Source organism: Lactuca virosa, chromosome 8, assembly GCF_052849685.1.
Source record: "Lactuca virosa cultivar CGN04683 chromosome 8, Lactuca_virosa_CGN04683_v6, whole genome shotgun sequence".
In the NCBI taxonomy this organism is placed as follows: Eukaryota; Viridiplantae; Streptophyta; class Magnoliopsida; order Asterales; family Asteraceae; genus Lactuca; species Lactuca virosa.
The window spans coordinates 264,684,071-264,697,101 of NC_136433.1; the positions used below are offsets into that span (position 1 = coordinate 264,684,071).

The 13,031-nt window shown below is 34.9% G+C and overlaps 1 protein-coding gene across 2 annotated transcripts; it reads left to right on the forward strand.

Moving 5' to 3' along the window:
- The first annotated feature begins 536 nt into the window (after positions 1–536).
- On the forward strand, positions 537–3,038 carry LOC145133862 (2-oxoglutarate (2OG) and Fe(II)-dependent oxygenase superfamily protein). Of its 2 annotated transcripts, XM_079068820.1 has the most exons (4): positions 537–663; positions 723–1,327; positions 2,231–2,561; positions 2,678–3,038. In XM_079068820.1, exons 2-4 carry the CDS (start codon positions 825–827, stop codon positions 2,906–2,908), a joined length of 1,065 nt encoding a protein of 354 aa, XP_078924946.1. In that variant the 5' UTR covers positions 537–663; positions 723–824; the 3' UTR covers positions 2,909–3,038. The 2 variants fall into 2 exon arrangements, with proteins under 2 accessions (XP_078924946.1, XP_078924945.1); XM_079068819.1 differs by having other exon boundaries at positions 650–1,327.
- The last annotated feature ends 9,993 nt before the right edge of the window (positions 3,039–13,031 follow it).

Below are 13,031 nucleotides of genomic sequence, written 5' to 3' on the forward strand. Positions count from 1 at the left end.
CTTACGACATTGTTAGAAAAAAGAAAAGATTACATGATGCATCACTCTAAACCTGCATGGAAAAAAAAAAAATTACAAAGAATCAAAACCAACTATATGACACGAAATCATCACCGCTAATATGCAATTAAAACATGAAATCAGAACTCAGGTAAAAAAAAATTTAAAATAAAATTACCTATATACCCCTGTCCTCCCCCAATACTCGCTTGTTCACGCCGTAGAGCCTCATCCCCCAGACGTCGTTCACTTCACACTCCTTTATCAGCTGCAACCTTTCTCCGATCTCCGCTCCAGACATCCGATCGCCGGCGCCGGCTACTGCTCCTTCTCCGATTTGGTAAGTCCCACTTTCTTTATCGGGTTACACGTCCTGGATCGATACATGAATGTTTGATTTCTGGAATCGGTCAATCACATGGTTTTCTTCTTCTGTTTTGAATCTAGAGCTCAATTCTTTTCTGATTTCTGGTATTTGGTTCCTAATTTCTGGTTTGGTGTTAAACCCATTTTCTTTTTTTCTGGTTAGGTATAAGCTGATGATTTTTTTCAATGATATCTATGAAGCACATTTTGGAATCGATGAAGCTGATGATTTTGAAAGCAGTTGGTGTTATAAACTCTAGAGATGGTTTTATCTGATTGAAACAGATCTGTTTACAGGTTTGACATTATTAAATTCCAATATTAGGTCCAAGAATGATGATTTTTGTAAACCACAGGGATCAAAACTGTATTTTACGCTAAAATCAATAAAAAGTGGGTGATCCGAGTCCGAAAATAGATATCAATTGCCAATCAATTTGCATCCAACCCCAAATTCAATGCGAAAGTCATCATTGAACCCTCAAGCAATTCCAGAATCATACCCTCCATGCTTCCGTCCAAACACACAGCAATCCTCCGAACAAGATGTCGATAAACTTGATGATCAGGAAAATGAAGAAGATCGAATTCCGGTGATAGATCTCCGGCGTATTGACCTTGAGAAGCTCGAGGATGCCTGTACAGAGTGGGGAATATTCCGGCTGATCAACCATGGGATCCCATTAGCGTTGCTGTCGAAACTCCATGAACATGCTGTTAGGGTTTTTGAAATGGGGTTTGAATCCAAACAGACATTATTTGGATCAATTCCTACATCCGCCTTATCGTATTTCTGGGGTACCCCTGCACTTACGCCTGCTGGGGTTGCCCTATATAAGGATAGTAATGATCAGAAGGATCGGGGGATAGTGAACTATAACTGGGTTGAAGGATTGAATGTTCCACTGAGTCAACCCACTCACCTCCAACTCGATCAACACCCATTGCTTCGTGATTTAAGGTTAGCTTTTCATTTTCATTTTCATTACATTCAAATAAGATGACAGATTAAAGGGCAATTTTAACCTGAAAATGAGTACATTTTGGTTGGCATAGATCTTTTCTTTAATTAAATTCAGTAACTAGAAAATTCAATAACTTAACTAGAAAAACAAGTGACTTGAATTTACCTAATTAAAAGTTATGTTCACACTATATGAATTTTAGAATTTAGTATAAGGAAATTATCACATTGTATCCCTATAATAATAAAAGAATAACTTTAATTTTATTTTGTCATGTGTCATTTTAATACGACTTTTCATTAATATTATGTATGTCACCTATCAGACAAAAATCACTATTATAATTAATGACTTTAAGGTTTTAAATAATATATTTTAAATTTTTTTATAGAAATATTTATTTTTTGTAATTATATGTTAAATTTGAAGTTATAATAACTTTAAAATTTTGGTAAATTTTTTAATTAATAATTTATTTAAAATAATTGATTAATAATTATGAATTTTTTTTACTATGGAAGTTTTATAAATTTTGTAACCATGGTTTATACGGGTTATAAATTAATTAAATAATGGATTTGTTAGATTAGCAATAAAAATTTCATATAATTTTTATGATTAACGATAAAATTACTTTTGAAATATCATAACAGAAAATGACAAAAATAACAATTTTCTAAAAATTAGCAAATCAAGATTTTTCAGTTTGCAGGCATTGCCAAATACAAAAAACGATGATGTTTTTTTTTTAGTGTACATCCATCCCAAATGCATGATTAGTTGTGAAAAAATCTTTATTTTTTTTGCTAATGTGTAGAAAAAAGATGTTAGTTATGTTATTTTTTCCTATAAAATCTACATTTACAATCCGTAAAATATTTTGGATTGTACTTTCATAGAATATTATTGGGAGAGTATGGGGTCCACCAAGCAAGGGTAGCAAAGGCCATATTTGGTGCAATAACACAAAATTTGAAGCTCCGTGAAGAAAATGAATGTTACTTGTCGCCTTCAACAGGGCAATTGAGGGTATACCGTTATCCAAAGTGCTTTTATGACAACCCATCAAAAGTATGGGGGATGGAAGTGCACACTGATAGTTCTGTGGTAACAATTTTGAATCAATATGAAGTAGGAGGGCTTCAAATTCATTCTGAGAAAGATAACGCTTGGATTGATGTTAAACCTCTTCCCAACACTCTTCTCCTTCATCTTGGTGATATGATGCAGGTATGTAAATATTACAATTTACACCTTTTGTCCTCATTTTTAGCTTGATTTACATTTTCTACCCTCGATTTAGCGTAGTTTTTGTATATTTGGAATTTGATTGTGTTTGTATTTAGGCGATAAGTGATGATAAGTACAAGAGTGTGAAGCATAGGGTGAAGTTGCATAGAGAAATGGAACGGATTTCAGTTGGTTACTTTGTGTTTCCGGAGCATGATTGTATGATTCGGAGCTCCAGTTACAAACCGTTTACCTATTCGGAGTTTAGGGCCCAAGTACAACAAGACGTCAAGACATTGGGTGTCAAGGTTGGACTTTCAAGATTCAAACCCAACCGGAATTTCTAAATTTAGAAAGGGAAATTGATGAATTTTTCTTGTTATCACTAAAGCATAAGATTCCATTATTGTATCTTAAAGTTCACTCTATTAACTCATATTTTCATCTAAAATATATTATTTTACTATTTTAGCAAAATTATACTATTAGACCATCCGTTATACCCACCACTAACTACTATAGACTATAGTGGTGAGTGTCATATCATTACCATACTCTCTATCACTAACCATGGGATACCAACCACTAAATATACTACTCCATCTCATTTTTTTATTTAAATTTAATTCAAAAATACATTAAAACACAATAAAACATATTTTTTTATTTGAATTTAATTCACAAACACAATAAAACATATTTTTTTTTAAAAATTAGTTGTTTATTCAATTTACATTAATTTAAAACACACAACATAAAATAAAAAAGATAATAATAAAAAAAACATAAAAATACAACCACAAACAACTTAAACTAGACTCTTATTTTTAATGACTAAATTTTGGAGACTCTCAATTTTCACCAAGCTTTCACGTGTTTAAACGGCGTGTGTTTCGTGTCTTCATATTGGTGCATGGCCACAGCAAACGGGCCGCCTTCGTCTACGTTGTTTATAACAAAGTTATAAATCCCATTGAATTCAATGCATTTAACCCTCATGTCGTGAAACTTCGAACATATTTCATCAAGATTACGACTTTGGCAACCCATTAAATCATGGAAAACGTTTCCAACTTTTACCTAAAATTTAGGAGGTATTTCTGGGTCTTCTGAAACAGCTATCCATGCTAATGCTAAGGTCTCTTCATTTTCTGACCAATTCATCCTTTTAGGAGCCATTGGCTTTGAATTTATGAAGCAAAAGAAGTGTGTTATTGTGAGAAGAAGAGAAAAGAATTGTGTGAGTAAAATGAATGAATAGGTATGGTATTTATAAAAGAGGTTTAATGTTGTTTGAAAAGTAAAATTAAAAAAAAAAGATTTTAAACCCTAAATGCCGTTACTCAACAACCAATTACATCGTCCGTTTGCATTTGTTGTCCCAACCACGATTTCCCACGACCACGGACCACCACGAGCCACCGGGATGGTGTGCACGGTCGTGGTTCGTGGCCAGCTAGACCACAAACCCGTCCGTTGCAACCATACCGGACGGCCTTAGTGCATACCTAGTTCCCTAATGACGAGTTGCCCATAAACAGAAATACGAGAAGAAAGAGAAAAAGTTTGATATTGGATAGAGAAAATAAGAAACAGAAAGTAAAAGGTTATGCCAAAGAAGAGAACTAAATGGCAAGAAATGGAAAGCAAAAAGAATTGACCGAATCGAATCATGTTTTGAAGATATGTGCATGTATAGTAATGGCACAAGTTTTAAGGGAGGATTTAGCAAAATATAATCTGAAAATGATCTTTTAGGGCAATGATAGTAGTGACCAGATTTAGCAAAATATAATCTGAAAATGATCTTTTAGGGCAATGATAGTAGTGACCAGTTTAGAAAGTAAAACCATATGATTTACTATTTAAATGAAATTAATAGAAAATAAAATCAAACATCAAAAATAAAAAATACTAGTTGCGGGTCCGGATCCGGGTTGGGTCGTATAAGAAAAAAAAGATTTAAAGTTCTTACAATTGTATTCGATGAAGTCTCATATCTTGATGTATTTTTTAGAAAAAGAATTGTTCATATGCTAATGCCTATTGATAAAACACAACAAAGAAATCAAGTTGGCAATATTACATTTTACTAACCTATGAAGCTCTCATACGATATACCGTCATACGAAATTACAATAAGAATAAAAGAACAGTAAGAAAAAAGCTACACAAGTGATGCGGTGAATGTTTTATCTCTAATCATTAAATTATAGGGTGAACAAAAATTGGCGCTGATAAGGGAAGATTGTCGGAGGCCGGAGCCGCTATCGGTTGTGACGGAGGAGAGGCTGTCGGTGGCAACATATGCTGATGATCAGCGATTTGTGAAGGCGTGAAACAATAATCAAAGCCTTTTGGAGAAGGAAACAATGTTTGCTAATTGTCAAACGATTTTTTTATTTAAAATATAGTGATTTCTTATTAGATTATACCTTTAATAAATTAGTTATTTCGACTGTTAAAAAATAAAATATGGACTTTGAAAATCTTCATTTATACGTTTTTCTCCAATAACATTAAGATAGCTCACTTAAAATATTTAATATTGTTCATAATTTTTATTTCCTATAAAACTTGAAATAATATTAAAAGAAATAGGTGGGTCAAGTGACCCACCTTTGTTAAACTTAGCCTCGCCCCTGCAAGTATGTAACTCAAGATGATTTTAAATGATTGTTTACAGTGAACGTGATTATTGGTTTCTTATAAAGATCTTTCAGCTGCATTACATGATCAATAGTGACACCCTATAAAAAGATAAGATTAAATATAATTAAGTATTCAACAATACAAAAACGGGTAATAGAAATATGTAATTACTTATGTACCTCAAACCCATGTGTCTAAATTTCATTATGTGACGTATCACGATCCTTTATGATAAATGGGTCTACGGGGTAACCCTATCACCCTATAATTATGCAACAGTTCCATACTATTAAATAATTAACAATTCAATAACATATGTACCATAATGTTAAACAACAATCTATGAGGGGGGGGGGGTGTTAAATAACAATGTACCTCCAACCCCAATGAGGCACCGTCATCTTGCGTCATCTTGTCTGGTACCGAATTTAATTATTGGGTATATCATGCTCTTCTATAATATGATCTACATGAACCCCTAATGCAACCTTGGCATGATACATACACATATCATGTGCCCACAACTGCCTTTAACATTATTGAAGTTGCTTTTTCAAATCTATTATGATTTTGTCTTTATATATATCATTGGTCCAGTATCTTTGGTGGTGGTGGGTCAAAAGGATAATTGGATATGAACCTTTTTCAGCATATCACTGTGTCTGCTTTTGTGGGGGCTCATAATTAGGTGACCTACCAAGTGATGGTGTGAGATACGATGCCCTAGGATCATGTGCATTAGGAAAATATTCACGTTTAATCCAGACGAAGCTATAAGAGCACCACGCATCAACTTTCATCCGGTGTCAGTTGTAACTTCTCTATAAGTTTATTATCCTCCTAACATAATTTTACTTTAACTCGGTATGTTTAGATTGGTCAATAACTGTTGGATTAGGTGTCTAAGCCATTAACTAAATTATTATAAACTTAAATTATTAGCAAAGTCGTTTTGGGTTGCCCTTAAACCTAGTAATTGAATGAAATGCTTTTAGGAAAGAAATGATGATTTGTTAATTTTATTATATGATTAATAAATTAATTAGAAATCAAAATAAATAATTTATTAATATGTTTCAAGAAAAATATATTAATTCGAAATTATATTATTTAATTAAGAATTAATAAAAAATTAATAGGAATTAATTTTGATATTAATTGGATTAATTAAAAGTAAAAGGACTGAAAGTGTCAATGTCCATAAGTTAAACATTGACTGATTCTAGAACCTCCCTAGGAGAGGGGACAGTTCTGGAGGGATCAAGGGAGCTTTTCTAGGAGTTTTAGGAAGCTTAGGATTGCTTGGGGGGGGGGGGGGGGGGGGGGGAGGGGAAAGAAAAGGGTTAGAGTTGTCCAAAAGGAAACCTGCCTTTTATACACCACCTTAAGCCCTAGAAATACCCCAAGGCATATGATTTTCGGATTTCAACTCTTCCAATAGATCCTTAGAGCCAAAAATAATACCTTCTACTTCTCTCTCCTCAATAGCCTCCATATGCTAGGGGTTTGGGTGTGAGCCATCAAAGACACGAGATTTCAGGTGCTAGCTTTCTAAAGTTCTACAAAGAATGATTACTAGTTTATTTACAATAATAAACTAAAAGGCGTGTTTTCTATTATCCCTTCTCCTAAATTGAAAATAGCAATGTACTTTAGGGTAATTAAATTCAAATTGTTGTTTGCATATCATAGTGAGAAAATAGATCATTTAGGGTGTATGCTAACTTAGGGTTTTAGGTTTTCCACCAAAAATATGATTTTGTTACCTATAAAACCCATCAGTGGTATCAGAGTCAGGTTGTTTTCTATGATCTTGCATAAAGTTGGATAAGATCAAAAACCCTTTTGATGATTTTCTATTTGGGCAAGGGTTTTTAGAAACCCTAGCTTCCTTCTTCATTTTCGAAATTGCTATGGTTTTTGGCAGGGTTTCCTTGTTTTGATAATTATTAGTTTTAAATGTCTTGAAATTGGATAATTATTATTTGGTAAATCCCAAACCCTAATTTCAAAATTAAAGGGTATTGGATTATGATTAAATTTAGTTGATTAATTGTTTAATGGTAAATAAACTGTTTAATCCTTATCGGTTTGATTTAAAACTGAATTAATTTTTATTGATTTTGAATTTGTGATTAAACCTAATATTTTTGAAAAAGTTTTAAAATACACCTTATATATATATATATATATATATATATATATGTAAAAGGTGTATTTTACATATATATATATATATATATATATATATATATATATATAATATTAAAAAGTTAATTACTATATGTATAAGACTAAGTCAGTCGGATCACTAGTATACCTCATTCTTGAAGCTGAACTATAAGGGGGTATAAGGAAACTACTTATAAAATGGAAGTTGAATGAGTGTCCACTCTCACCCACTGCTTCCTTATTTGGTGGAGGGTCGTTAGCAGATTAGATCTGATAGGACATTAACTTCATTAAATGTATAATACTATTAAAGTAACTAAACCACCTTTTAAAATCCCACTCTTAGTTACTTTAGGAAAAATATGAAAAGTATGCTAATCCATAAAATAGCATGATAATTTATAGTAGTTAATGGAGCGCATGTGGTTAACCGACACACTAATATTGACTATAAAGAGTAATAATGGGCATATCTAAAATTATCATTGATTAATGGAGCGCGTGTAGCTAACCGACACATTAATAGGAGATGATAAATGTCATTGAGAGTGCCAAGTATATTTATATGGTTATTCACATATTCTTTGTGATTCTCGGTATCCTAGTCACATATAAAAGAGCGTAATCTAAGATTAAGCATGCCATTGATAGATTCAATGAATCTCAAAAGATCTAGGAATTTCATAGTTTGAAATTGGTAAATTGATTTTACGCACCTTCATAAATTCGCAATAAGATTACGACATCCCCCTTCTTAGTTGTGAATTGTTATTTTGGATCCTAGCCTTAATCGTTTATTATGGGTTAAAATATTAAGGATTATTGTCATCTAACTAAAACTATCCTTTTCTCTATAGATGTCTACTCCTGGTCATTCTTTTTCTCCATCGTCGTCTATCCACCACTCAAGTTTCTCCCTACTATCTATCGTGTCGAAGGTGACCTTGGATGGCACCAACTACAATGATTGGATGCGTAAGATCAAGATGGATCTTCGATTCGAGGGCAAAGAATATGTCCTTGAAGAAAAACTTGTTGAAATCAATGAAGCTATTGCTACTCTAGAACAACTACCTCTTACAAGAAACACTACGATGATGCAACAAAAGTGGCTTGCATCATGGTCGCTACAATGGATCCCGAATTACAAAGGGTCTATGAAGACTATTGGCCATATGAGATAAAGAATGACCTTGTGGAAAAGTACCACAAGAGAACTGATGGTTTGTTGGACTTCATACACATAAATGTGTGTGGACCCTTCAGATCCATCACAAGAGATGCCAATCAATTTTGTGTAACATTTACTGATGATTATAGTATATATGGTCACATCTACTTGATCATACATAAATCAGAAACCTTTGAAAAGTTCCAAGAGTTTAAACATGAAGTCGAGAATCAATTAGGTAGGAAGATAAAGATGCTTCAATCTGATAGAGAAGGAGAGTATCTTAATATCGAGTTCCAAGACTACCTCAAGGAATGTGGAATAGTTTCACAATTGACTCCTCCAAGGATGCCACAACTTAATGGTGTGGTTGAGAAGCACAATCAGACTTTGTTGGACATGGTTCTTTCCATGATGAGTCGAGCCACTCTTCCTATTTCCTTCTGGGGGTGTGCCTTAGAGACAGCCACCTATATCCTTAATCTTGTCCCAACTATAAAGGTTGCTGAAACACCTAACGAGATGTGGTCAGGGAAAGTTCCCTCGTTAGCACATATCAAAGTCTGGGGTTGTGAAGCTTTTGTTAGACGAGAGACTCAAGACAAGCTAGAAGCCATAAGTGAGAAATGTAGTTTCATTGGCTACCCACAAAAGTCTATTGGATACTTGTTCTACATACCTAGTGAAAACGTGGTCTTTGTAGCACAAAGATGAGTCCTTTGAAAGAGAGAGAGAGAGAGAGAGAGAGAGAGAGAGAGAGAGAGAGAGGGAGAGAAAGAGAGAGAGCTCATATTGAAAGAGGACAATGGGAGCACAATAACCTTGAAGAGATTCAAGAGTCAACTAATGAAGGAACCTTAGAAAACACTAGCACTCAACCAGAGGAAGAAATTCAGTTGAGCAGTTGACAATTCATTACCTCTTTGTCGTTCGAGTAGTGTTAGTATGCCACCGACGTTCTATGGTTTCCATATAACGTTAGACGGTGATGCGTTTATCACTGATCAAACACTGGTAAATTTGGATGAGCTAGCTAACTACAAGGAAGTGATGGTAGGCCCTGAGCCCACCAAGTGGAAAGAGGCAATGGATAGAGAGATCAAGTCCATGTATGAAAACAAAGTTTGGAATTTGGTTGATCAAAAACTTGGTCGAAATACAGTTGGCTGCAAGTAGATCTTCAAGGAGAAGACCGACATGGATGGAAATGTGCACACATTCAAAGCACGACTAGTTGCGAATGGCTTTACTCAAACCCCAGGGATTAACTATGATGAGACATTCTAACCAGTGACCAAGATAAAATCTATGCTCGCCATAACTGCCTTTCATGATTATGAAATTTGGCAGATGGATGTCAAAACCGCTTTCTTTAATGGGAAGTTGGCTGACGATTTTTACATGAGTCAGCCAGAGGGTTTTGTTGATGCAAAATTTCTCAATAGAGTGTGTAAGCTTGAGAAATCCATCTATGGATTGAAACAAGCATCTCGCAACTGGAATCTTTGTTTCTATGAAAAAGTCAAAGAATTTGGTTTTTCTGTGTGTGATTTGATGAGTAAATAGAGAAAGCATATGAGTCGAAGTTTATCCATTCCTTTTACCCTTAGAGGGATAAAAGCGATATCTGTGGGCCCCTCGATGATTTAGTGATGACACCCCTAAGTGCTTGGCCAAGCCTGGACTGATTTGATTTGTTCAATTAGTTAGTCGTCATAAATCGGAAATCGGGAAACAACAGATGGACAGAGAGAATGATTATAATCCATGTCTCAGTCCATATGGTATCTAGAATGGAGGAATATATGATCCCTTATCTAATGGACGCGTCGTTGATTAGGTCAGAGTTCGACAACGGCTTTTAAGAGCTACGATTACTAGTCGGGTTGTGGAGTCGTACTTACAATAATAGTTATTAGACTTATTTAAGTGGGATACTGTTGGATTAGTGTCTAAGTCCATAACTATATTTGGTATGTACTTGACCCGATTTGGCATGGTCCATTTAGGTTGTATGGCACAGGAACAATTTGTAAGGATGGACTTATGAGAAGAAGATATTTATGATTTATTAATATATTATAAGTTCTAATATATTAATATGAAATCATATTATTTAATTAGTATTTATCAAGAATTAATTTGGAACTAATTTTGTGATCAAAAGAGACTAATTAAATATATGGGGATTAATTGTGTAAATCATTCATTCTTATAAAGTGGGCTTATGATCCATACTTCTTTATGTTGGGCTAAACCCATGTGGTGACCCATGGATACTCCATGGAGGTTAAAACCCATGGAGCATAAAGAATGTGGAAAGTCATGCACATTAGGGTTTACATGGTGTAACCCAATTTAAGCCACACTATATAAGAACCCCTCTAGCTCAAGAAATCGGCACAAAGGAGAGATACATGAGGGCTAGCCGATTTTGAGTGTAAGGAATCATTTCTCAAGTTCTTCCAATTGTTGGTGGTGTTGTGTGAACCATTTGAGGTGCAACACTTGGGGTACTAAGCTCTTAAAGGCTAAAGGAATCAAGCTACAACAAAAGGTATGGTATTCAACCATATTTTGTATTGTTTACACTTCATAATATGCTAGTTAGGATGATACCTTGGAAAATTGATATTTGCATGTATAATAGAGAAAACATAGATCCAAGGTATATAGGGTTGCATGTACACCATAGGAGTGTTAGAATGCTGAAAACCCATTAGGATAAGCCCTACTCACGGCGGGTAGCCTCCTGTGGGCCATGGGATGAAGTCGTGGAAGTCTGTATCTCCGCGATTCAACGCTCAGCTGCAATCACCCTCTCCTCGAGAGTCGAGTGCCTCTCCTGGTACTCTCTCATTTCTGATCGAGCGGTGGTAAGGTCCTCAATGAGGCGATCAATGATATGACATGTCTGGGGTTAGTCTATCTCTAGTAGTTGAGCTCGTGTGTCAGTGGCCTCAGCAGCGGCTCCCAGTTCCATAATCTTATTTGCCGACGCCCTGGTCTAATCCCCGAGGTGCGTGATTCGCTGAACCATGATAGGGAGGGCCCTGTCTGTCGGTCCTCCGTGACTGAGGTTATGATAACTGATGGGTTTTGAGCATTCTAACACTCCTATGGTGTACATGCAACCCTATAAACCTTGGATCTATGTTTTCTCTATTATACATGCAAATATTCAATATTCCAAGGTTTCATCCTAACTAACATATTATGAAGCAACTATACTACAAAGTTCTAGTTAGATGACATACCTTTTGATGTAGCTTGATTCCTTGAACCTTTAAGAGCTTAGTGCCCCAAGTGTTGCACCTCAAATGGTTCACACAACACCACCACCAATTGCTTGAGAAGGAAGGATACTTAGGTTCACACTTATGAAATTGGTTTGCCCACTTTAGTGTATCCACACTAGTGCTTAGCACCCATTTCATGAACCATTGACCTCTTTATATAGTGTGGAGGATTAGGGTTACATTCATGTAAACCCTAATATCCATAACCTTTCATTTCCATAGGATCCATGGGTTAAACACTCCATGGACTATCCATGAAAGCTTAGCCCAACCTAAATGAACTTGGCCCACCACATATAAATATAAGAGTTCATATTTAATTAGTTCCTTTTTTATCACTAAATTAATTCTAAATTAATTATTGATCAATACTAATTAAATAATATGATTTCATATTAATATGTTAGAACTTATAATATATTAATATAAATCACTAGTATCCTTTTTCTCATTTTTGTCTATCCAATTGTTCTGATGCCATGCAACCCAAATGGACCATGCCAAGTCGGGTCGAATACATACCAATAATTGTTTGGGCTTAGACATCTAATCCAACAGTATCCCACTTGGATAAGTCTAAAAATATTATTGCGTATGACTCCAAAACCCGACTAGCAATCGTAGCGCTTAAAGTCGCTGTCGTCGAACTCTGAACAAATCAATGACGCATCCATTAGATAAGGGATCATATATTCCTCAATTCTAGATATCATATGGACTGAGACATGGATTATAATCATTCTCTCTGTCCATTTGTTGTTTCCCGATTTCCGATTTATGACGACTGACTGATTGAACATATCAAATCAGTCCTGGCTTGGCCAAGCACACACATGTGTCATCACTAAATCATCGAGGGGCCCACAAATATCGCTTTTAACTCTTTAAGGGTAAAAGGAATGGATAAACTTCGACTCATATGGCTTGTTCTACTATTTGTTGAATCATACACAAAGGCATGTTTTATAACATCGAGTTACCAATGCGTTTTCGTGCAATCAATGTATAACCAACTCATAGTAACAACTCATATCTCTAGGTTTGAAGAATATAAGATATTATCGTCTCATGATCACTCGTGATAAAATCCATGAAGTGATTCAAATGAGCATGGGTTGAATCCAATACTCAGAACTTATGAGTACTCATGAGTGTTGTAGCAACTCTTGCTATGTC

Coding starts and splice junctions, on each gene's coding strand:
- LOC145133862 (XM_079068820.1), top strand. CDS start 825: ATGCGAAAGTCATCATTGAACCCTCAAGCAATTCCAGAATCATACCCT. Junction 1,328..2,230: donor CCATTGCTTCGTGATTTAAG/GTTAGCTTTTCA, acceptor GTACTTTCATAG/AATATTATTGGGAGAGTATG. Junction 2,562..2,677: donor ATCTTGGTGATATGATGCAG/GTATGTAAATAT, acceptor GTTTGTATTTAG/GCGATAAGTGATGATAAGTA.